Raw genomic sequence first — 27,130 nt, 5'->3', positions numbered from 1 at the left:
AAGAACAGTATCAGTGCCCTATTCTAAAAATATGAAGGTTTTTCAGCTCTCCCTGCAAACTGAAGGCCATCTGTCTCTGACTATCCTTACTAATTGGCATAGAGGGAAAAAAAAAATTACCAGATCAATTGCTGCATACCAGGTACCAAGGACTGTACTGATACTATATTTTAGAAAGCAAAGCAACTGGAGTCACACCAATTAGGTTTACTTTATTTAGTCCACAGTTGTTCTCTGAGATCATCCATCAAATCAGCAAATCAAAAGGGAATGTTATATGAATCTTGTATCTTTGCTCTATTGTTCAATATAGCACTCACTTTGAGAGTGGCCATACTTGCTGCAATGTTTCCAAAGATGCAATACTGCTTAGGATTTTTCTTTTTTGTTAGTGAGGGGCAGTTCTAGAGGCTTCCACTTGATCCTTCCTAAAGAGTCCTCACTCCACAAGAAGTCAGTGTGAAAAGCGTCAATTTCCAAGTCTGTTGCAACTATGCACTCAGGAAACTGGAAATTAACTACAGCATCAGTCTGCCAAGCCACTTGGACCCATAGTGACGAAGATCAAGTGACCTACAGAAGCTTCAAGTCTAAGTGATATGCCACTGTGGCATTTACATCCTCAGGATCACTCCAGATTCTGTTTTTATTAATTCTCAAAAGTCTGGGCTTCTTCCTGGTAAAGAGCAGGTCTCCTTGGGAAAGGCTTGAAAGATTTAAAACATATGCATGATGGTATTTTATGTCCTTTCTCAAGGGAAATCAGCCTCTCCCTTAATCAAATGACTGCAAGAGAAGCAGTTCTCCCTATTTCAGTTAACACAAGTCAAGTTTCTACTCAACATACATAGAATTTCCCAAGTTTTATAGATCAGGTTAAAATTTGGTAATCTACCAATATATCATATTCCAAAGGACACTGTGATCTATTACTCATACCACACAACCTTACATTTCAAAACAATGATTGCCACTCTACACGGGAAGACTATTATGGCAATTATAATTACCTAATCAAGTGTTTTGCTACCAGATCCCATAACCCCCACTAAAATCAATGAGTTCAGTTCAAAGGCAACGTATCTCAATAGCATTTCCAACCCTGTAGCTACTTTTGCAAAGGTCTGCTCCTCTCACCATTACATTTTTAAATTATAAATCAAAGGTGTGACTTCATCAAGGACAGAGTGACATGGTAGATAAAGCTGTACATGATAAACCTATTCTCCCATTTCCATCTTCCCAGGCCTCTCTCCCTCTTCACAGCCTAGGAATGTTCAGGCATCTCAACCTCATTAAATGTTACCTATTGTTGAGCTCAATTTCCAGTCAAATAAACAAGCAAACTGTTGGAGTCATTAAATTAAATCCACATTAAATCCAGATTCTTGTTAAGAACACTCAATATACATAAATCAGGCCCAATCTGAATATTAGAATATTCAGAATTAGAATATGAATATTATGAATACTCATATTAGTATGTTCCATCCTCCTTAGTCTACTTTTCTTAGAATTCAACCCAGTATACTATCTCCAGGTTACTGTTAACACAAATTAGCTTGCTACCTAAAATGCCAACTTCACTGTGAAAGCCTAGGATCTGACTCAGTTATGGGCCTGAAGGAACTGACAGGCATACAGGTAGATCTTGAGAAGAATAGTATTCTATTCTCTATAGAAGCAAAAATTGTCTCTATACCTCTGGCTTATTCATATTGATTTTAATACTTGGGAATATTTTAAATCAGTACTTTTTTTTTTCCATTTACACAAACACCACCTGAATCTAAGCTACCATAATCACCTACCTAGAATGCTGCAATTTCCTCCTAACCCTTTGAAAATGGAACTGTTACATACCATTAGGCCAAGGAGACTAGAGTTAAAACATAAAGGCATTAAAAGGTTATAAACAGACTATTTCCAAAAAAATAAAAAATCATTCTAGTAAACATATGGGTAAGGGGTGATGAGTAGAAACAGGAAGGCAAGTTCCAAACTGGATCAGACATGATGATGGGTTGGACTAGAGTGTTAACACTAGAGATTAAAACAAGGGTAAGATTCAATAGGATAGAGGTGAACTGGTGGGGGAAGGAGGAGAGAGGAAAGAGAGGAATCAATAATGGTAGATTTCTACTGAGTAGATACCTGAGTAGGTACCATTTACTCAAAAGAGAGAGATAGTCTTCACCAAATATGCATCGAAAGACCAGAGAAAAGATTTGGGTATAGATACAAATTTTGAAGTAAATCAGGATATATATTTAAGCAGTACTACTCAAACGTGTGATGCATGGACCAATGCTGAGCTGCCAACTATCATCACTGGTCCATAATGAGATAGGTAAAAACTATGAGAATAAGCATCTGGAAACTTTTATAGCAACTGTGCAAAGTATTTTTATATATTTTATTGTAAATAAAAACTAGGGCTTTTCTTTTAAATTTAATTTTTCTAATACTTGTGTTGAATTTTATAAAAGTATGTCTCTATTAGATTATATATATATTTTAAAAAATATGTAATAGACTGATCTTTCTCCATAGGTTGGAAAGCCCTGATTTAAAGCTATGGTAGTAACTGCAATCCCTTAAGGAAAGAAATCTACAGAAAAATTTTAACATTTAGGAATTGGGGGTGATTATGTATTTTGTCTTTGTTACCTTCATCAGCTTATAGCATCATAAAAATTGTATGCCCTGGAATGTAATTCCTAAGATAACCTTACCACCTATATCTCCTTATCACCATCAATAATATTTACTGAGCACTAACTTTTTGTCAGTCTTTACACGGATTATTTCATCTAATCCTCACTAAATCTCAGCAAACCTACTATCATTATCCTCATGTTATAGATTCAAAACTTAAGGGTTAGGGACATTAAATAACTTGCCCATGGGTCACTTAACTAATAAGTCAGAGGGCTGGGATTAGAACACAGACCAAATGATACCGCAAAACACACATATTGTCAATGTACCAATCAGCCAGTTTCTGTATTTTAAATAAAATATTTCATGAAGCTCAGAAATAACTTCTGGGTACATGTCTTCCAGAACTAGGAATTTATTTACATCTTGGTTATCAGGAAAGTTTTGTATATTGGCATCTATCACTGGATTATTCTTAGTACTTCCCATTAGGCAATAATTACTCAAGAAAAAAAGATAAAGGCACACGTTCGAGAACCTAACATACTACCTGGTAAATACTGAGTGAATTAATTCCTATTTCAGGAGAGTTTTCATCTAAGAAACTAACTTTTCTTGATAGAAAAATAGTTTAATCTATCCATAAATTTAGGCAACACAATAATGTGATCACACTGGTTCTCTAGCTGAATTGATTTTATTGAGAGTGTTTTCATTACTGACTTGAATCTTTTCCATTAGGCTTCCCATACGGGTTAAGGCAATTTTACCTTGCCTTGTCATCCCTTGAGGACTGACTCATATATTCTACTCCTTTGGAATATATTTGTACTAGTTTTCTTATTTTCATTTTTTAAACATAAACATCTATTAAACTTTATGTAAGTCAGGCAAGGCTTTTTCTAAATTTCAAGAATACCATTGTTAGCCCATAATAAACAATTAAAATTAAAATTAACCATTATCTATTACAGTGTTTTTATTTAACCTATACTTTTCCATTTTTGTCTAACTCACATCTGAATTTTTTGCTTAGCTCCAAGAAAATGTGATCCTAAATAATATTAACAATGTAACAGTTTACTTATTTCAGTCTTCCCTTTGTAGTACAAAACTCCCACTAGATGACCACTTCTACAGAGCAGTTTGCTAACATATATTTTCTTGCATTAATTTTCTCCAGCAGATTATAACACAAACATTTCCTTCTCTGAATTTGTGGGCATAGATTATTTTGAATACATATACAATCCAGATTATACTGGATAATTTTTAAGAAAAGTCAGGTGGAAAAATAAATGTTTTTCTAATTGAAAGTCTGAACCATGATTCATTTGTGATAAATCCTGACATGTTCATTCTGTTCCACACACAAAAAACTCTGAAAGATATCAGGAATGTGAGCTGAAGTAATGCAATTTCCACAAGAATGATCACTAAAATATCTCTGTTGGTTTTAATATGAGATATTTTAGCACACTGTAAAGATTATGGGGGTGGGTTTAAACCCTTATAGAGAGAAATTCCACCATCGAAGATGAACTACTCTAAGTGGCAACAGCACAGGCTCCTTAATTATAGAATAGAGATAAAAGCACACAATCAACTTTAACTGAAAGATCTGTAAGGATTTGGCAGCAACGTATTTTTACGCATTACTAGCACTACAGGAGGAAAAAAAAAAGGAAAAAAAAGAAAACTTTGGGTTCTTATAAGAAATTAAAAGACTATGATTTCATTGAAAACATAGGTAAATATGTTGGGGCAATTAAGGCAAAAAGAGAAAAGAAAAGAAAAATTAACAACTTGGAGGGAAAGTGATCGGTGAATGACATCAACAACTCCATGCACTCTTTGACCTTGCCACTCAAAGTGTGGTCCAGCAGCATCACCTGTGAACTTGTTCAAAATGCAAATTTGCAAGCCCCTACAAGCCTCCTGATTTGTAGTTTAACGGAACCCATCACAGGTGATCCAGAGGCACTACTGGCTACTTGCATAGTTAGGGAGAGAAAGCAAAATCTCATAATGGCTTTAGCTATCTCATACTGCCCATTTTCAATTCCAGGCCTTATCTTGGGGCCTTTGGTTTGTTACTGCAGAAATTTCCCTTCCTTATAGTTCAGTCTAGTATGTTTACTAGGAAAAGAGTAATCAGAACTTAGATGGTCTCCAAAATATAACAGCAATAGTGTAGATCATGATTGTTTTGTTTTGGGGTTTTTTGGTATTGTGTTGGCTTTTTTTTTTCTTTAGGATTTTCTTTATTTATTTGAGAGAGAGGGAGTGTATATGAACAAGCAGAGGGTAGGGGCAGAGGGAGAGGGAGCCAGATGCTGAATTCAGTCCCAAGACCCTAGGATCATGACCTGAGCCAAAGGCAGACACAACTGAGCCACCCAGGCACCCTGTGTTGGCTTTTCTTAAGGGTAAGCATTACATAAAGGTGGACACAGTTTAAAAACAAAAATGCTCCCTCGCTGAAAGTCCAAAAATTCTCAAATGGATGATCTTCAATTATCCTGCAAATACAGTCATTTAAATGTATATAACATATAACAGTATAATATTAAGTTATTATCACCTATTATCACTTTACCTTTAATCAGCTGATCAGCCAGAAAATCAACTAAAGGTCACAGGAAAAAGATGGAACCAATGGAAAGCAAAGAGGAGGAAAGGAAACAGAATAAAGGGTTCAGTTACCATAAAAATATGTCTAATATCTAATGAATGTCTCTGACATTAGTAATTAACTTTTATTACGATTATAGAGAAATTATGTGGTAGGGTCTCCACTCCTCCTAAACATCTACTCAAGAAATAAATACTTCCCTATCTAATACATTCAAAAATATACACCAATTCTACTACATTGCTCCTACATGGAAACATCAAAATCAAACACAAAGAAATCTAATATAAATTATCTGCATCCCTTCCTTCTTTATAAGTTAAATGTACCTACAGATTTCTAATGACAAGGCAAGGAGGAAAGTGGAAAGAAATGGCTTAAGGTCTTATCAAAAACATTAAAATGAATGCTTAATTATTGGTATGATAACCACTTGTATCTGTTTAGTCCAGAGTTATTTATTTATTTTTTATTGTTATATTTTATAAGAAAACTAAAATGCTATAAGTGCTCTTAAAATATCTTTTCCTTCTCAGATCTTATTTTTCTCCAAAAAAATTTCATTATAATTATTTCAACTTGAGGAAATAAAAATAGCTTACTTATTCCTTCCCAGGCTACCTGATGAATGAATTATGTCTGCCTATAACCAGACCTCTGCCTCACTTCCCATGAACCCCGGAACATTTAAGAGGAGTCCCAGTCTTACCAATTTGAAGGTAAAAAATTTGGGAGACTTACAGTATTCCTTTTTTGCCTTTTATAGTACTTAAAATTAATGGCCCCCGAAACCTACAGTTCCTTAATTTCAATCATGTAGCCTTCATTATTAAAAGTTATTATTAACTGGTCACTAGTCTCATGGCTGCCTTAGAAAATGACAGTGAGTTTCTGCTGTACTGTCTCAGAGTACGGCAGGACACACACACAAGCATGAACATACACTGTTTAAAATCTAAAAATTCACTTTACCCACAAAATCCATCACAAACATTAAGAGCTAGACAGTCTCAGGGACTTATTCACTCCATGCTTGTGTCCCCCTAAAATTCGTATGCTGAAATCCTAACCGCAATGTGATGGTAGAGGAAGGGGTGGGTATTTGAGAGGTGATTAGGTCATGACAGTGGAGCCTTCATGAATGGTTGTGCCCTTACAGATTGGAGAGAGCTTACCGCTTTTCTCCCTCTCCTCTCTGTCAAGTGAGGATACAGGGAGAAGACAGAAATCTGCAAATCAGGAAGAGTGCGTTTACCAGACACTGCAATCTGCCAAAAAGCCTTAATCTGAGACTTCCCATGTCCACAACTGTGGGAAATACATTTCTGTTGTTTAAGCCACTTTGGTGTTCTGTTATAGCAGTCCAAATGGACTAAAACGGGTCAATCAGCCAAACCTGTCAGTAACTAAATGGAGGTGTGGGCCACTAGTTATTCAGCCAAGAGATCCTTTCTCTCTTTCACACACACACACACACACACTGAAGGGGGGTAGAGGGAGGGAGAGAAAATGAATGCGTGCCAACCAACTGGGATTTAGAAAGTTAAGGAAAAAAAAAAAAAGAAAGAAAGATCATACAGCACCCAATCTGTTCATGGCTATTTGCAGCTCATCCACATTTTTACTATTTCCAAGGTTACAAATGAACCTTAATTAAAAAATAAAGTAAAATAAATAAAATAAAACCACATCATTAATAAATAGCAATTAATTCATAATACATCTATATGAAAACATCTCTTTGGTATCATAAAATATTAAGTGCTTAAAATTTTAATATTTAACATTGTATTTTCAGCCAGACCTTTCCATTAATGCAAATGGTTGTTAATAATATAAAATAATGAGTAGTGTCATAAGCTTGAAAAATATTTCGTTCAACAAGAAAAAAAATTTTTTTTTTGGCCAAAGAAAAAGTACTCAGACCTGGAGTGAATCACGATGTGACAGAGCCTCCGTTGTATTTTAAAGTGTAAATTCTGTTTTAAGCTTTTCCACTCTACTTGAGAAAGAGCAACGACAAAATTCCCAAATGTCAACACAGATGGAAGTTGAGAGGAACAGCAATGAAATTTAAAATGCAAACTATAACCCAAAAAAAGAAATACTCTTCCTTTCTCCTTTTTAACACTATGATGACTATCCCCAGAGAAGAAAATCCCCATTTTCTGCCATGTTTCTACACAGATATCAGGACCACGATGAACAGGAAAACATTTATTCCGAATCAGATGAGATATGATATAAAAGTCATTTATACACACAAACACACATATAATATGTACACATGTAAAAATGTATAATACATATTTATATCATAGTCAGAGTTCAAATTTTAGTACTGAGATCTCTCTATATATATATTCCCTACAACCACTTGAAAAACTTGATTTCGTAATAGATATTTCAAAATCTACTTTGGTGTAAGGCAGAGTGGCTAATGATAACAAAGGCTTTCTCTTGGATGCCTGTTTATCAGACTTTCCTCATTAAAAACCTAAATCCCTCTACTGTATATCATTATTACCGAATTCAGACCCAAAATCACCTTCAAGAGCCTCAACTTACAATGCTGCTTTACCTCAAGCTAAAATCATGCCGAAATTATGATCATTCCAGATGGCAATCTAGATAATTTGTTTCACTCACTTTTAAGAGACCACCTTAAAAAGGAATTTGCTACCTATTAAATGAACTTGAATGAGCCCCTTTTTTTTAAATCAGTGAAACAGCCTCTTATTCTAGTGTTAGTCTAGTGTTGTCTAGTGTTCAAGCACATTTTGTGGCCAACTTTAGAAGTTCAGGTGAAAAGTTAAAATTCTATTCATTACGAAAACAAAGTCTAGTTAATAATCTAATACAGATTTGAAAGAAAAAATAAAAACTAGACATGTCTTCTTCTTAGTAATAAAAATGTTATTTCTGTAAATCTAAGTAACATCAATAGAAGACTTAGGCATCCCAGAATTTGCTATGCCGTTAAAAAAAAAAAAAAAAAAAAAAGACATTCCTAGGAAATCTATATAAAATTTTAGCAGTGAAGGTGAATGAAGCCAGCAAGGATAGAAATTACTACTGGCCTGGCTGGAAAAGCATGTTGGGCCTGAGGCAAAAGAAGTTTTTTAAATAGGAGAATGTTCTGAAATAGAAAGCATGTTAAATAGAATTGCCCGAGGACAGTTAGGAAATGAAAAATTACACTAACTGCATTGGGAACAGCAACCTGATAAAAGCACAATGCACAAATTACAATCTTCTTCATGAGTAGTATTAAACACGAGAAAGGTTAAGCTGTATGTGAGGGAGGTTTTGCCCACCACAGGCCACTACATGATAGAAGAATTACTTTCAAGCGTTTCTAGGGACCCTCCAACAACAACAGTAATAAATATTTCTATATTTCTAATATTGCAGAACAAGCGGGACCAGACCCCCAGCCAATATCTACTTGCAAACACCCCCTGAATAAAAACCTCTATCCTAAGCTCTCTGGAAAACAACTAAAAGACAATAATGTGTTCCCTAAATATATCCTTCTCTTCTTAAATTCAAGACACACATCCGGCATCCCTGGGATGCACAGTGAGTCAGCATGTACTGAGAAGCTGTAACGTGAAGTACACAATACTAAAGAGAGAAGGAAAACAGCATTCCATTGGAAGAATTTGGCACTTCATGACCACAAATACTTTTATAAACAGTAATGTCTTTTATTATTACAAGGATAACTATTTTTTTAATTTTTTTATTACAAGGGTAACTATTAAGTATGAAAAGTGAGCAGAAGTAAAATAAATAAAAAGTATAATTACAGAAGAAACTACCGTATAGTCAAAATAAGAAAAGCAAGTCACAGGGGCGCCTGGGTGGCTCAGTGGGTTAAAGCCTCTGCCTTCGGCTCGGGTCATGATCTCAGGGTCCTGGGATCAAGCCCCGCATCGGGCTCTCTGCTCCCGGGGAGCCTGCTTCCTCCTCTCTCTCTGCCTGCCTCTCTGCCTACTTCTGATCTCTGTCAAATAAATAAATAAATGAATCTTTAAAAAAAAAAAAAGAAAGCAAGAAAAGCAAGTCACAAAGAAAAGGTCATAAAATAACAGAACACTCGTGTTCATGCATGCACACCACCCACAAGACTGTCAATAGTTTTAAGAGTGATCATGGAGCAGTCCTTCCAACATTTCTCTCTTACAAGCAGAGACCAACTCAGGAATAATGCAAGTCATAATGAGTCACAGTAAATAAGCTAGATTCTTAGGACAACAAAATTAGGAACAGCTGTCATTGGCTGAGTCAAAGCAAGGCTGGCACATCTTGGAAGGTCTAGGACCATGACAGCACAGAGGAGCTACCTAATCTCACTTTATCAAGAAAGGCCATATTTACTTTGGCTGTTTAGTTTCATTTTGTGTTTGTTTTTGCTTTAGTGGATAGATGTAAGGCATTCAGCATATGAAAATATGACATAAATAAGAATCACCTAAATGAAAAGGGCACTGTGGACAAGTCAAGTCAACTGACTTGGGGAAGACATGACCACCTAGTCAGCTCCAATTAATTTAGTATAGCATATCTCCATGTTTACATTTACAACATCACCCATTTATATTTCTCTTCAAGTATTATTAAAAACAAGTCAGCAGTCAATAATTGCTGACTCCTTCTCTTAGGCAAAATCAGAATCATCATGGGAACACTTTCCTCTGTAATCAAGAACACAAAGCTGACTGAAACTCTCCCTCCTTAATCTTTCTCCTCATTGTCTTTATCAGTTATACCAACTCTTCCTATAAAAACTCTTCTTCTAAATATGTACTATTTTGAATATACCGGGTTAAATAATATATACTATAAAATTAATTTTATCCATTTCTTTTTATCTTTTCCCATGTAGCTACTAGAAAACTTGAAATTATATATGTGGCTGATATTATATTTCTATTGGGTAGTGCTAATCTAAGTGAGACACTTAGAGTGGGGTCAGGAGGAGGCACTCAGCGTTCATGTGCACTTCTGAGACCTTCCTGACTGGGTGACAATCATCAAAATATCTCCCTGACTCATTCAGGAATGGGTGACCTTAGCTTACTTAGGAATTGCTTCATTGCCTCTAAAAAGAGTCCACAATCCCTTCCAAATGGGTTTATCTGTTAAATAAATATGCTAATAGGTCATCAAATATAATTTATGAACTATTTTAGAGGCTTCAGTTCTTACACAATGTGGCAATTCTTACACAAGCATATTTTGCAACTGAACCATTTTTGCAAGTCAACTTTCACTTAAAAGCAACAAAAACTGTGTAGAAGTCATATGATAGCTTCATTATAGTTTTAATGAAGATTAATATTATAGCTATCATATTCTTTGACTCCTTCCAAAAAAGTCTCAGGCTTTGTCCACACTCGTCAAGACTCAGTCCTTCTTTTATAAAAAAATTATCTTAAGAATTTCAGGCAATTCAAATGAACTTCTTTGTGGTACAAACTCCCCTTCCTTAACAGAACTGGATATGCTTTCATCTTCCTTATACTGAATTTTATGCACAAATATCTACTATAGTTGCATTTGTTCGTTCATCTCCCCAATTAAAGCTCCTGTCAGAGAGGAAGCCTACTTTACTCATAATTGTCCTACTATCCATCCATAGAGAAGTGCCTGGGACAATGAGGATGTCAAAAATAGGTCTGTTAAATAAACAAATTAATTAAACAGCCTATGACTCAGATGCACACATAAACCTGGAACACCAGTGTGGGGAATAGTTCTCTATACGTAGTCATTTTCTATCTTATCCAAAAGACATATACGCAACACTGAAACTCACAATGCAGACGTAAGAAAAAGTAACTTTGATAATGATAAAATAAAACTCCCTTTACCTACTGTAAGTAGAAAAATCACTGTGACCATTATAAAATTAAATAATCTGGTTAACTATATGAGTATGTACAGATTATTTATTTTCAAAAAAGTTAGAATATATAACTAAAATATTTATAGAATAAAATTTGGCCCATTACTGAGTTTTAAATTGAGGCTGGGGTCATGCTATGCCTTGCTAATCAAAATATCTGTGAAACAGCAGCACCAGCATCACCTGGGAGCTTCTGAGAAATGCGTATCTCAGACCCAGTGCACATAAAATGATGTGTACATAATTTGTACATAAATTGTACATAAATTGTAATTATTATTATTGTGATGATAACTTATTATCAGTAGAGTTGGCAGAAGTCTCTTTTAGATATTCAGTGCATCATATTCATCACAGCGAGTAATTAGAATTAAAAAATCCTCAAAAGTTCACTTTACTTTTCTGTTTAAAGACGGGTAAATTTTTAGCTATCTTACTCATAAATTTTATAAATTTTGTCAAATAAATGTGCTAAGAACTTTCATCTCTCAACACCCAAGCAATTTCTGTCTGGAAATTGACATGCTCTATTATATTAATAGCACAATGAATCTGACAAACATCAAAGTAAATATTAAGATTGAAATAAACCAAAGGCTAATTTCAGTTAGATAAAAAGTAGATAATCTTAAGGAATGTTAACATTATTTTAGTTAAGGTTAAACACATTCATTCTACAAGTAAAAGTATAAAAATTTTTTTGAAGGTTTGCTTGTTATTTAAGCCAAGTAAACAGACAAAATGAATGAAACTTTGTTTTTAAAAGCAGTATTTTCTATAATATAGAACTGAACAATATCTGATATTGACAAACAGGTGGGTTCAAAGGCATGAAATAAGAAAAACATTAAAAAGCCAAATTAAAATTCAACCTGCACATGTTTATAATATAAATCCAGTAATGCTATGGCATAAGAAAAAATATGAAAATTAAATATTGAAAAAACTGTAACACAAGATGACAATTGTCACCATTCATATATTTCAGTGATACTTAACTAAACACCAACTTATTTTTGGCCGGGTGGCTTCCTAATACAAGTATGTCAGTTTATGATCTTTAAAAAGAACCAAATATACATAGGCAATAAAATAAACCTCAAGCAAAACCTCAAATCTTACATAAAAATTTACTCAAAATGGGTCAAAGGCTTACATGTAAAATTTAGCCAATAAAACTTCCAGGAGAAACATTAGAGGAAATCTTCAGATCCTAGAGCTAGGCAAAGAGCTCTTAGCACAATCCGTAGGACAACAACAACAAAAATCAATAAATTGAGCTTCATCAAAATTAAAAACTTTTCTGTTAAAGACCTCTTAGGAAATGAAAAGGCAAGTATTTGCAAAACAAATATCTGGCAAGAACTTATATCTAGAATGTTTTTAAAAGTCTCAAAACTCAAAGGTTAAAAAAAAAAAAAAAAAAAAAAAAGACCCAATTAGAAAATGGGCAAAAGGCATGAAAAGACATTTCACCAAAGAGGATCTAGAGTTGGCAAGTGTGCTACTTTAAAAGATTTTCAACATAATTAGCTATTAGAAAAATGCTAATTAAAACCACAATGATCTATCACTATCCACCTGTCAAAATGGTTAACATTAAAAAAAGTGACAATACCAAATGTTGACAAGAATGCAGATAAACTGGATCTTGCATATATTTCTGACTGGCATGCAAAATGGCAGAGACAATATGGAGAAGTTTGGCAATTTCTTATAAAACTGAACATTTTCTCACCATATGACCCTGCATTCACACTTATAGGCATTTTTCCCAGAAAAGTAAAACCCATATGTAAATATTAATATCTCAACTTTACTGCAATATTTCTAATTAGCCAATAACTAGAAATAATCCACATGTCCTTCAACAGGTAAACAGATACATCATGGTACATATACACAGTAGAATACTATTCAGTGACAAAAAGGAACAAACTATTCATCTATGTAACTGGGATAGATCTCAAGGGAAAGTCAATAACCAAAGATTGCATACTGTAGCATTTAATTTTTATATCATTCTAAAAATGAAAAAAACATGTTATAGCAATGGAAAACAAACCACTGGTTGCCAAAGGTTAGAGATGGGGGAAGGGAATAGTGTGAGTATAAAAGAATGAGGGAGCTCCTTTAAGTCCATGGATGTAATAGTTCCATATCATCAGTACAGTGGTAGTTACATCAATATACACTTTCAATAAAACTGCAAAAAAAGTGGACACACACAAATAAGTGCATGTATTATAAAAACCCATGAAATCTGAATGAGGTCTGTAGATTGTGACAATGTTCACTTCCTGGTTTTGAGACTGCAGTATAGTTAGGCAACAATATTGCCATGGGGGCAAGTTTGAGAAACGGTACAGGAGCCTTCTTTGAACTATTTTGCAACTTCCTATGAATCTATAATTATTTCAAAGTATTTCTTCTTTAAATCCGGTCTAATATAATTTGCAGTTCTCCAAATTCATACTATTTTTAAATGTCCTCTAACCTTTTTTTTTGGGGGGGGGGGCTCATCGTTTTTTGTTTCTTTTTAAAGACTTCTACGTCTAAAGGTACTCTGGACCTGCTGCAACAAAACTTCAGCTAATTTAATACTCTATGTACTTCCTGCTTACGTGTTGTATTTGTGAGTAGAGGTTTACCTAATACTGCGGGGATAGCATAGAGTTTTCAATAAAGGGCACCTTAGGGAAGTAAAGCAAAAGAGATCTGTTAGTTTCATTACACTCTTATCGCTAGCAAGCACAATTTTAAACAACCAACATAATACGCCAACTGAAGTGGTCAAGAGGATAGAAGACTCCCATGCGTAAACAACAATAAAAATGTACAAATAACAAAAGTATCATATTTAATACAGAAAGATCATAGCATAGGAAAAAAAAAACATGGAAATAATAAACATGAACTCATTTGTGAACTTCCAAAATCCTGGGATAATAACCAATCCTCTTGAGAAAACACTGTAAAACAATTAAAAACCAATAGTAAATCAGATATTAGTTACTCATGATCTAAATAATAGTACAGAACGATCATGGCTAGTAGGTCCATAACCTCTTAGGAGAGAAAACCTGTATGACCCCAGACACAGCAACGATCTTCTCTGACACCAAAGCGGAACTGCACTCTTTCATAAATTGCTCTTTAATCCTATTATCAAAGACAAAAGACTAAACTTGCCTATGATGATAAAATCTTATATTTATATAAAAAGTCTGTGCTAGGTATGTTGTGAGAATGACAGTCACACATCTCAAGCTTTCAAAAGAAAAGGACAGGAAGGTATACTGGTAAAGCCTCATAAATGTGCAGGTTGTCAGATAACAAAAGACAATTTGTGTTTAAAGACTGAACGTAAATTAACTGACATCTTTAATTTAGTTCTTCTTCCCAACCTCGCAAATACGATATAACTTAAAGATAAATCAGATCATTTTTTAATGAACCCAAGAATACATGAAAAGTTATTAGTAACCGACAAACTCATTTCCTCTCAAAATATTCTCATTATTTTTTAAGAGTAATAATCTGTGAAATTAAAAGGAAAAGACAGTGGTGCTCCCAAGTCTTGGAGCCAGGTAGCTGAGGAGACCCAATCAGTTCATTTTGGATCAGAGCAGTCAAAAGTCTCTATATTTCTCTAAGAAAATAATCCAGAAAAAATACAGATCAGGTTTAGAAAAATGAAAGGCATGACTGAGAGATTGGTAATATTGAGGGATGTGGCTATAGACTTCTCTTAAGAGAAATGAAAATACCTGGGTTCTGCTCAGAAGGTTTTGTACACAGATGTGATATTAGAGAACTACAACATATAGTCTCACTAAAGGTTTTCATCTTATGCAGAAACAGTGTCAGCTTTTGGAGCAAAGGGAAGAGCTCTGGGATGCTCTGCACCACAGGTGAGGCCAAAGGACTTTTCTCAGGAAGGTGTACGTAACAAAAAGCCTTAACCATCAAGGCTCACTTTCAGCTAAGAATGACCATGGAACAGTTTAGTCAATAATTTGTAAATTGAAAGATCTAGATGGAGTTTACAGGAAATCTAACATATGCTTGGCTAAAATGGACAGAGTAAGCTGGAATGAACATGCTCCTGCTAGGGAGACAGATGTGGGGCCTAGATGTGCCCCGCCATCTTCTAAGCATAAGAAGAAAGACCACATGCAAAGGACAGTAGAGCAGAAAGATAAAGGATGGCTCAGTGCTAAAGCCCAAACCATTCACATTCTCTTTCTTTGTCATAAATACAAAGTTCTACTTTAATAATCAGTCCGTGGGATTTTCTGTTAGTTGAGGGCACACTGGGTTTTCTGTTACATAGACCTACATGCATAATTGTTATTATGCTTTTGTAACAGAGAACATACCTGTATTATGCAGTGATTCATAATTAAATATAACCTGTGGCTGTTATTAATAATTTATGAAAATGAAAATAATTTAGATATGATATCGAATAACATGATTTCATTGGTAAAAGAAATATTTAATTCTCACTTGCTAAATATTTGGAAAACTTCAAGGTTACCTACACAAGAAGTTTAACTGTATACTTGGTTTCTAATTATCATATTTTATTTATTTATTTTTAAAGATTTCATTTACTTATTTTTCAGAGAGAGAGAGCACAAGCCGGGAAAGCGTCAGACAGAGGGAGAAGCAGACTCCCCTGGTGAGCAAGGAGACTGTCGCAGGACTCAATCCCGGGAATCAGGGATCGTGACCTGAGCCGAAGGCAGATAGTTAACTGACTGAGCCACCCAGGACAATCCCTTTGATTATCATATTTTAGATTACAGACCTAAAGTACATACCCAGAGATTGTGACTCATTGTAATTTCTGTTCAATGGATCTACTAAAACACACATGAATATTCCATTTTTCTCTTTTATACATCTCATTGCAAAATCAAACATATTGAAAATAACTGAAATCATCAAATAAAGAGAGAGAAAAGACAAGGCAAGATACAGGATTTAAATTTTATTCTTACTAATAGATTATATGTTCAGACTCTGCTGGATAATTCTTTTATTTTCAAACTTGAAAGCTGCTGCTATATATTTTTTTCTTATTTTCAAAGTTATTCCTGTTTATCAGTAAACTTGATATGACCAGTCCTCCAACCATCCAGAGTTCAGGAGGAAGAAAATCCCTGTAGCTGTTTGATGTCCAAGAATATGAACAGTTAGCAGTTAGATAAAAGATGAGAAAAGATGGAAAAGGAAGATCAAAAGAAGAGTGTGAGTTTCTGCAGGCTAGCATTTACCTCTCTCTCTCTAAAGAGAGCTTTGTGCGCATTATACCAGAACTCATCTTGCCTTCAGCTTATAGTAAACAGACAATTGCCTTCTCATTTCCTCTCCAAATTAAGGATCAAAGTTTAAACATATTCTTTTCCTTGTATACTAGACTATGATTAACATTACCACCTCCTCACCTAATTCACACAATAGCTCTACTAGGAAAAAAGAAAGAATCCCTAAAGTAAGATGTCATCCAACAAAATGGAAGAATTGTCGAGAATTTCTGGTCATGTTACGAATCTGATAGGTGATTTCAAGACACAGCATTGAAGAAGCTAACAATGATAAAATCTTTTAAAAACAATATCCTAGTGAATATTTATGATGGAAGGCTATTTTGCTTATAATATTATCATCATCAAATAACTATTATTTATTTACTGAGGATCTTCAATATATCCCTAGTCCTCAAGACACACTCCTAGAAGGTAGGTACTATCCCACTCTTTTCAGAAACAGAAACTAAGGTTCACAGAGGTTGATTAATTTGCCTTCAGATTCAAAACTACTAGCACACATGAGAGCTCAAGTTCAAAGTTCATCTTGCTTTTACATCACACACATCTTGCTCTTACATATACACATCAATATTTTTATACATTTTCCCATTTTACATGTTAGGAAACTAAATTCAGAATCTAAACTGTTCTAATCATTTAAACATCAAAACACTAGTTTTATGAGTTAGTCTCTATAGCTTAACATCAAGTAAGATGCAATATAGCTATATAATAAATTAATGAATGTAGATTGTATAGTAACATATGTTTAATGTGGCTTTATCTTTCATTAATGTACTATACTCTAAATACAAAACAGAATATGCCGCTTTTGGATGTTAAACACAAAAGAACCCTGGATTCAAAACAGTGGTAAGCATCTACTGAGGGGTAGACATCACAAGAAAAGAATGTACTCTTTACTGAAAAATAAACTTATTTTAGAATGAACTGGTAGTAGGAATTCTCTCCAATGAAAACACTTTCATGTTTTCCTTTAATATCTACAAATGTATAATTGAAGTTTAATACATGCTTTCAAATAACAGCAGCATGATATTCTTATCAGTCTAAAACTATAGCACATTTCACAGGGACTATATTAACACTTTGCTGACTAACTAGGGCCAGCTTGGTGGGAGCCGAACTGAATCCTCTAAGAAGTTATCACATAAAGAGTCATTTCTCAGGAGGTGGTACAGCAGGCACCAGAGCCTAAACTAAACCAAAATGCTCCATCAAGTCATTTTAAGGCACTTTGAAAATGAAAAGAGGTCAGAGCCTCTTGCCCATCACTGTAGAAAATTCAGGAGTAACTGGAGTTAGTACAGATCGCAGCTGCAAAGGGCAAATAAATCTACTAGTACAGAAGAGTGGGCAAGATACATCTTGTAATCTTTAGATTTTTCCCTGCCTTCTAGAATCACTGACATTTGACTTTCCTCAGAGCCAACAACTTGGCCAGGCACTGAGAAAAAAGTGCACCATGCGGCTATGATATAAAATTTCTTTGCTGTGAGAATCAATTTTTGGTGTGGCTGCTGACACACCAACTCCAAAGTGCTTTCCCACTCTGATTAGCTACCATGTAAAAGCTATTTTCATTTCCAACAAAATAGAGATGTTCACTGTAATTGTAACACTTGGTATGCTTGGGGTCACAAAAAACACTCCTCCCATTCTTGGGCACACTATTTGACATCAGGCTCTCTCAAACTGAACATTCCTTCGGCAACTAAACCTTTAGACTCTACGGGAATATCTAATTAATAATGATTTTCTTGATTTTCTCTAGTTATCTTTAGCTCTTTACTCGAACATATATATTTCCCTTCCCTTGACTGTCATACATAATCCTCTGGTAACTACTGCTTCTACTCTGTTGATCCTAGCATTCCCCACATTTCTAGCTCAAGGTAAGTTGACCTGAGATTTATTGCTATGAAACATAAGTAGACTCAGAATAAGAACACATTCATGCAAATAATACACTGTTTCCTATAAGCCAGGTATGGTTCTATGGACTGAGAAGACAAGAGTAAACAAACTATACAGAGAAAGAGCCTACCCATGGGAGCAAACGATCTAGCCAGGGATACAAAAGGACAGAAAGACAACTACATGACAGTGGATGAACACCCTTAGGATGGGGATGTTCAAGGTGGCAGATAAGAAGTGAGGCTCTTCAGCCAGCCTGGAAGAAGGTATAAGGATGGGGAAAAATCAGGGAAGGTATATCTCTCTAAGCTGTTTCCAGAAGCATGTTTAGGAACATTTAAGATAGCAGCAAAGTCTGTATAAAACAGAACGAACAGCATGTACAAAAGCACAGCTGGAAGCATGTCTAGACCAAAACATGTGGCTTCCAACACAGAATAATATTCCAGCACACTGCCAACTGATATCCTTTAAACATTTGTCAAAGATCTATTTAATGGGGTAGAGGAAAATTATATTAATAAAAATATATAAAAGGGTTCACTTATTAATTCATTTCCCCTGAGCTGAAGGAGTCACTTCTGATAAAAATCAAAAATGTTTCTGGTTCTTAAACTCTCTTTCCTTTTATTCATGATTTTTCTAGACCCCTACCTTCTTGTGAGCTCAAATGAAGAAATGAAAATCTTCAATATTAAAAAGAAATGCACGCATAAAGTGGATACAATTCCAATTTATACTGGTGATATTTTAGTGCCTCTTACAGAACAGTTCTCAAACATCTGAGCTGTCTCTCTAGACCCTTAGGCCCCCTCTGGTTAGATGGTATAGAGTGAGAAGGAAGGTCCAATAATGAGGCTAAAAAGGTAGACAGAAACCAGATAGTACAGAATCTTGCACATCATGGGAAGTAGTCTGTATTATACCTTAAAAGCCATGCAGAATTGCTGAGGAAATGTAAAAAGGGGGAGCAATTATGGGGCTGTTTTCGTAAACCACGTTACAGATGCTAACAACATGAGTAGGATGAGAGCAGTAGGAATATAAAGTGGCATGTGGTTGAAAAACAGGAGCTATAATTGACTCTACCTGGAGAAAAGAAGAAAGAAGAGGTGAGAAGTAAGGATAAATGTTAAGTTTTTAGGCTCGAGCAGTTGGTAGATAGGCCACCACACGTGGAGAAAGGGTATAAAGGAACAAACAGGTTTGGGATGAAAAACCCTAAATTTGGTTTACACATGTTGAGTTTTGCACTTCTAGGACATCAAAATGAAGGTATTTATAAATATGACCAAGACCAGGAGATCTGAGTTTGAAGACAGATGTGGGCAGCCTCAGTACATAAATGGAATCCATGCGATGGAGAAGAATGCCTAGGGAAAGTATATAAGTAGAAATACATAAAAGGACATAGAGAAAAGCCTTGAGAATCTCTTATGTTAAATGGTCAGAGACAGAGGAAAAGCCATCAGAGGTAATAAAAGAAAAGCAAAACATTTCAATGGCTTCAAGGATCCAATAAGTGACCCAAAATGTCCAGTGCTAGAGATAAAGAAGGAAAGATGTATCCACTAAATTACCAAGAAGTCATTGTCTGTGAACTTGTTGAAAATAGTTCTAGAAAGAAAGATTAATCCCAACTGCAGTACTACTAGCCATGTGAATTTAAGCAACTAACCAAATCTCAGCTTCTCCATCTGTAACTCATGAAAAATAAAAACCTTCCTGCCTCATGGTTTTGTCATCAGGATTAAATTAAAATCTAAAAATACTAATAAACTTTAAACAGAAAGTATAGACAAGTGCAACTGCAACTGTGCTGTTCTATAAGCTGTACACAAATGTCAATTCTCTGTTTCACACACATGGCCCAAAAGTCACATTTGACTTACACTAGCCAATATAACATTGTCAACAGAAGTGACTCACTCTTAGGCAAAAGCTGTAAGAAACGGTGTATAGTTTAACATGTTCTGTATTCCCTACAGCTAACATTATGGCAGCATGTTTCAAAACATGAGGCTTTCATCATCCTAAATCCTTGAGTGATGACCATGAGGAGAGCCTGACACACATTGGCATGTAATATAGGGACAAGTAATCTTACTGTTTTAAAACACTAAGATTTTAAAATTATGATCATAGCAACTAATAGAATATATAATAGGTTAAAAAAAAAAAAGGACAGCCAAAAGGAAAATCCCATCTTAGAAGGTAACCAATGAGACATCACTGGGACTATCAAACGCACTAATGTACTAATTTTTATTTTATGTCACAGAGTAATTCATTAATCCTCACACTTGATTTGACATTCTTACAGTTACAGAAAAGGTAAACAAGAACAACAAATGTACATAATAGAATTGTTAATGAATTATACTTCAGTTGGGAAAGAATGAGACAGTCTATCAATGACAAGAAATGACCTCCCCCATCTCCATTCTTAAATACTTATTCTTACTTGAGCCCTAAATTTTCTTCACTCCTTGGTAAGCACTACTTTGGGCCTGAATGACTGGGTGTATATTCATGTCAGGCCAAAGACACGATGTCCCACTGGGTTATTAGAAACAAACAGAAAACAGAAAATAACCAGGACCAAACTTTATGAGGGAAGAATCCTTTTATTCTTCACATGTTAACAATAGAAGTTGCTACTGCCAAATCCCAAATTACTATTTGATATGCCTAAATGGAACATGTGTGCTGGAAATGGCAATCACTCAGAACTAAGGTCAGAAGTAGAATCCAGGTCAGAGTGAGATACAAGGGGCCACTGGATTAGCCTTTTCATCAAAAACACTGGATTCCCCTCACTTCCTTATTCTGGCCTTTGTCCCTCTCATTAATTTTGACAAATCATAAAAGAGGATCGTAACTGCTTCAATCCCAATGGCGTTGAAGTGAATTACAAGAAAGGAACACTTAACAAGGGTTGTTCTTCAGCTGTGATCTTTTTTTGTTTTAAAGAAGGCAGGGAGACATAAACATCCCACAAGTCTTCTTTTAGAAATGTCTTTTGTTATTTACAAAGCATAGAAATAAATTAGGATCATCATTAATAAACACGTCAAAAAAATCTGACCACCTTTTGCTTAAAATTGTTTTACTATTTCTACATCAAATCCAATTTTGAACCATGAAGATTATGCAGTCACTTCAAAAATGTAAGTTGTAAATATTGAAAGCAATTTCATAAGGATGTGTAAGGGCCCAATCACCTGACTGAGCAACAGCTCAAGGTGACTACTTCGAGGAGAGCTCATTCATTAGGATATACAAGCTCTGCAATGAGATTATATTGAACTTTGTGTCCTCAACTTCTTTTGTTCACAGGGAATCCTTAATAAACAGTTGCTGGGTTAAATGCAAGTAGTAAATGACAATGCCAAGTTATGAACTTCTTTTTTTTTTTTCCAAATTCCAAATCAACCCTGTTCCAGTACCCCCAATACTGCTTCTTGCCAATAACTAAACAGCCATTTTCTGGGGCGCCTGGGTGGCTCAGTCAGTTAAGTGTCTGCCTTTCACTTGGATCAAGCGCACATTGGGCTTGCTTCTCCCTCTCCCGCTCCCCCTGCTTGTGCTCTCTCTCTGTCAAATAAATACACAAAATCTTAATAAATAAATAAATAAATAAATAACGGCAATTTTCTATTACTTGAAAATGTGACTATGCATACTCTGTTGCCATGGTAGTTGTCCTCCTGGAGTCACTTGGCTAAAAGGTCAGAAAACCATTAAATCACAATGTGCTTATCTCACAAATATAACTACTATCACTGGTATAACAACTGTTTTAATCTTAAAAACGATACCTTTGAAGTTAAGCTGACTACTATTACAATTATTATCCATCAACTTTATTGTGCTAAACCAAGTTACTATAGCATGATGAGGGGACAAACTAAAGCTAAAGCTCCTAAATCGCTCTCTAGAAGTTTGGCTTCAAAGGCCTTTCTCCCTCTTCGGGATGGCAATGCCAAACACAGACAAATGTTGCTGACAAATGTTGCTCTTTGTTTACTCATCAAAGCTGGCCCGCGGGAAATAAAGTGGCCAAAATACGCTAATCTCCTCTGAGAGAGGATATAGTAACACGGAAAGAAAAAAGCTGCCTGAAAGAATCGTGTGGGACATAAAATTACAGTATTTGCAATGAAATAAACGAAAAACGCAAACGCGCGATTACACACGCCGAGTGTTACCCACACGCTAATTCACAGGGCAACTGTGAACGGAAAGGTCAGAAAACCTGCCATGGCTTTGCCTCGCTCGGTAGAGCGCCTGAGGAAACTAGTGCTGGGAGTCAAAGCACGTACCCAATGGCGCAAACCACGGATTCGAACGGAAGGGAGAGGGGATGAGTAAAGTTTATTCAGTGCTGCCACGCCCGGCCCGGGTGCCAGAGTTATCAAACCACTCTCTGAAAGCCATTGGACCCAGGTAACCAGGTCAACCCGCGCCCACCCAAAGAAGTCGCTACCCTCCGAGGTCGGGGGCGTGCCAGCGAGCGGGGGGCGGGGCCCAAAAGGCGGGACCGCTAAGGGGCGGGGCCTGCGCGTGGCGGAACCGAGGGGCGGCCGGAGCCCGCAGCCCGCGCCTGAAAGGCAGCCTGTCCGCTAAGAAGAGAGGGGGGATGGGGGGCGAGAACGCTGAGGTGGCGTCAGGCGGTACCTGCGCTGGAAGTCCCCGGCGAAGGGCTTCAGGTACGGGTCGATGTCCAGAAGTCGAGCTAGTTCCGGCACGTCCGCTAGGGCTGCAGCCAGCGCCGCCTCAGAGCTGTCGGCCGGAGCCTCGGAAGCCGCCATCTTCTGCTGCAGCCCGAGTAGCTGAGCCCGAGAGGGTCGATTGGAACCAGAGCGGGAACTGGAGCTCTAGCTGGGAGGAAGGCGGCGAAGGCGGAGCCGGAGGACGCTGAGGCGAGCTTTGGCGGCCCAGGGCCCTTTATAGCCGGAGCGAACGGCCGTTCGCCACCGCCCCCCCTCAACTCCCCCGGCGTCGGGGCGGAGCGGGACCCAGGGTGATTCCCGGACGCACCTCCCGAGCAGGGGGTGAGGCGCCCAGGGCCTCCGCCCACTCACGCGGCTAGCACCTTAAGGCCGGGAGACTTGCCCCTTCCTCCGCAACCTCCCCGCGCCACCCACCGCGGCTGGGCCGAGGCCGTCCTGGCAGGCGGGTCCCGGCCGCCGCCGGAGTTCAGCCTTGCCCTCCCTTCCCCTGACCCGTACTTGGCTCCAGAGCGAGCCCTCAGCTTTTCTTCTGTAAACAACTCCTGGTGGCATCCTTTTCACATGGATGTGTGGTTTTCTTGCAGGGGACCTTCTCAAAGTTCTGAGAATTTGTTAGCGCAGTATTGCAGACAGCCTATAAATTTACTGTGAGAGGAAGTTAAAGTATGGCTATAGGAATACCTTTGAGAATGTTCACACTCTTGTCTACCCAGAAACTCCTGTAGGGTTATCTTGTCGCATGAATTAACCAAAGAAAGTCAGGATCCTGGAAAGATCCCAGGGATACTGTGATGATGTTCTGGTACTGTTCTCTGGGTTGCCAGCGGCATAGAATTGAAACCGTGGCAAAAATTTTGCCCATTTCCCATACCTCGAAAAGAAACAAAAGAAAGGGGGTCAAACACACACACACACACACACACACACACACACCACCTTTTTGCTCTTGTTTATAATTGTAACAAATTTTTTCGACGATTAAACTGAACTCTCCTTGGTAAAACAAATGGTATAGGAAGAACATTAAATTGGATTTCAAATGTACCACTTACTAATGAAGTGCTAATGCAAGAAATCGCTCTTCCTCTTAGCTTAAGAAGGGGGAACCCTATGTAAACTTCCCCAATTGGAACTTCCTTATGTTCTTTCATTCCCATTAACTGGCTTCTAGCTTAACGATTCTTTTTGGAGTACAGAATTGTATGTACATGGAGAGAATTGCACCCACCAACCCAGGAGTTTCCAAATTGCTTTGAACCTAGGAACTGGAGAATCTCTGAGTCTCTTTCCCAGTTAAGATTTGAATATGGAGAATTCTAGGGGCTACAGAGAGGGAAGACTGTTGATTAGCATTGGCCTTGAATTTTAAAACATTCAAAACATTTTTGAGAAAGGATTAATAAAGGACTTGATGAGCAATACCTAGCAAAAGAGGATTTCTAAGTGAAAGTGGAGGACTTGGACAATGTTCAGAAAGGCATATCTTACTTTTCATGAAGACAACATGCAAATGTCAGTAAAATATAAAACATTATAAAAACAGCACTTGAAACTCAGAAGCAAGTTACCCAATAGACCCACAAATCTGTATCTCTTAACCTAAACTTTTCTCAGAAATCCAGGTTTGTATCACTACCTACAGAAATCTTCATTTAGCTGGCTAGAAGACCTAAACTATCTCCAAAATACACCCTAAATGAGTCTTCCCATCCTTTGTGCTGTCACTCATACAAGCAGCCTCTCATTGGACTAACATATCTAACTAGTTTCCCTCTTTTTTTTTTTTAATTTAAAGATTTATTTGACAGAGAGAGGGTGCACAAGCTGGGGGAGTGGGAGAGGGAGAAGCAGGCTCCCCATTGAGCAGGGAGCCTGATGTGGGGCTTGACACCAGGACCCTGATATCATGACCTGAGCCGAAGGCAAATGCTTAACCAACTGAGCCACCCAGGTGCCCCAACTAGTTTCCCTCTTTACCCTTTCTCCCCTCTAATCCTTTGTCTGGTGTTTTCAAGTTTGATGTGCATCTAAATCCCTTGAGGATGTCACTAAAAGTACTTAGTCTCATTCAGTTTTGGATGGTACCTCAGATTCTGCAATTTTAACAAGCTCAGAGGTGATGCAGCTGTTACTGGTTAGGGGCAGTTTGAATAGTAAGGCTCTACCCAAGGAGTAAATCATACAACTTAAATCACATGCTTGTTCACTCAGAGTTAAATGTAGACTTCTTATCATTCCCTAACAACTCTTGTATCATCTGGACCCTGACTATGTTTCCACCACTTTTCTCATCACCTTTTCTCATCTCATCAGGTTTTACTATTATTTAGAAATACTGATTTTCCTGGGACTTATGGAACTTTGTAGTCTTTGAGACTTTTTATGTGCCCTTCTCTGTTGGGAATTCTCTTCATGACTCAGCTCTACAGGGCTGGTTCTTCCCAGCAATCCTTGAGATCTCAGCGTAAATGTCAACTCATCTTGAGAAGCCTCTGCTTCCACTACTTAAATAAGATTCTTCAGAATCTATTATAACGCTTTCTCTCCTATGCAGCAATTAACAAAATTAGGTGTTTTCTATCTCTCTCTTTTTCCTTTTCTCTTATGTACTGATCTCCCCTATTAGAATGTAAACTCCAAGAGAGCAGGGACCTATTCTCTCTTCACTATTGAGCAAGTACTTAATGAAGTCCCATGTGACAGCCAGTTCAGTTTCCTAGGTATTGCGCTAAAAGGTAAATAAGACAAGTCCCAGTTGTCATAAAGCTTACATGGAGGAGGTGGGGGGCGAAAGAATGTCAACTAACATGTAAGAAATGCTTCTCAAAATCCATAAATGTCCCATCGTAATAAATACAATAGTAATAAATGCAGAGAATTAAAATTAAGCTAATACATCTGCTTTAGTTATGGTGGTAAAGGAGGGGCTCTCAGAACTGACACTTAAGCTAAGTGTAATGACAAGGAATAAGCCATGAGAAAAAGAGCATTGCAAGTAAAGAGTTTGCAATGGGGAATGAGTGGATTTAGTCACAGAAAAAAGAATTCTGGTGTACCTGCTCTATAGTAAGAAGAATACCAAGAAGTAGGGTGTGAGAGCTAGGCAGCTTTTTAATCATATAGGAGCTCTAATTGAAGTATGACAGGACACTATTGAAGGGTTTTGAGCAGAAAACTGATTAAGTTTGATTTACATTTAAAAATATTTACATTTAAAAAAATATCTTCCCTATGGAAAATGGAATACAAAAATGCGAGCAGAGAGACTATTAGACTATTAGGATGCCACTACAATGCCCAATTGGATATATACTCCTTTAAATTCCTCCATTAAAATGTTCTAAAACTGGATGAGGCAAAGGCTACACAATTCTTTAAGTTACCAAAAATCACTGAATTATACATTTAAAGCAGGTGAATTTTACAGTGTAAATTACACTCCATGAAGCTAGTTTAAAATTTTCTCCTATATAGACTGTAAGAATCTCAGTCTCCAAACTGATGCCCACTTATTTCTGGATTAAATTGAGCAGAGACAGTAGTCAGCTAGCCTTCCCTCTACACCTGCCGAGCCTCTCAGAGGACCTTGGAGGTCCCGGTTGTCATTTTATCTTCAGACTTGCTCACCCTCTAACCTCTCTACTTAGATGGCCAAGTAGAGGGTGTTCAATGTGATGGTAATTGTTACTGCCTGGAAGTCAGTCTGAGGCAAACAACTTTTTTTTCAGAGATAGTACTTAATGGTTTTTCCATTACTTTGTCGCCAGTTGGATGAGAATCAGCGACCTAAAGGTTTAAGGCTCTAACTTTTGTGACAAATACTCTGAACATCTTGTCCTCTCCATTAGAACTTAAACAATTTTCTTTGGTCTCAGACTTACCCAATCAAATGGCAGTTTTCATTTAACTTGGAATTACAGGCTTC

At 36.8% G+C, this 27,130-nt stretch overlaps 1 protein-coding gene across 1 annotated transcript in view; it reads right to left on the bottom strand.

The window, feature by feature from the left end:
• The window catches only part of LOC111148010 (1,4-alpha-glucan branching enzyme 1), a 287,214-nt gene extending 263,769 nt beyond the window's left edge, over positions 1-23,445 (bottom strand). Inside the window, exon 1 of the mRNA XM_022504347.1 lies at positions 23,150-23,445. Within this exon, the coding sequence (XP_022360055.1) occupies positions 23,150-23,283 (134 nt within the window). The 5' untranslated portion in view covers positions 23,284-23,445. The remainder of the gene's footprint in view (positions 1-23,149) is intronic.
• Between the last annotated feature and the right edge of the window lie 3,685 nt (positions 23,446-27,130).

Source organism: Enhydra lutris, unplaced genomic scaffold, assembly GCF_002288905.1.
Source record: "Enhydra lutris kenyoni isolate GAN:26980312 unplaced genomic scaffold, ASM228890v2 scaffoldscaffold2, whole genome shotgun sequence".
Taxonomy (NCBI): Eukaryota; Metazoa; Chordata; class Mammalia; order Carnivora; family Mustelidae; genus Enhydra; species Enhydra lutris.
Note: the sequence above shows the minus strand (reverse complement) of the source record. Positions and strands in the feature narration are given on the sequence as shown.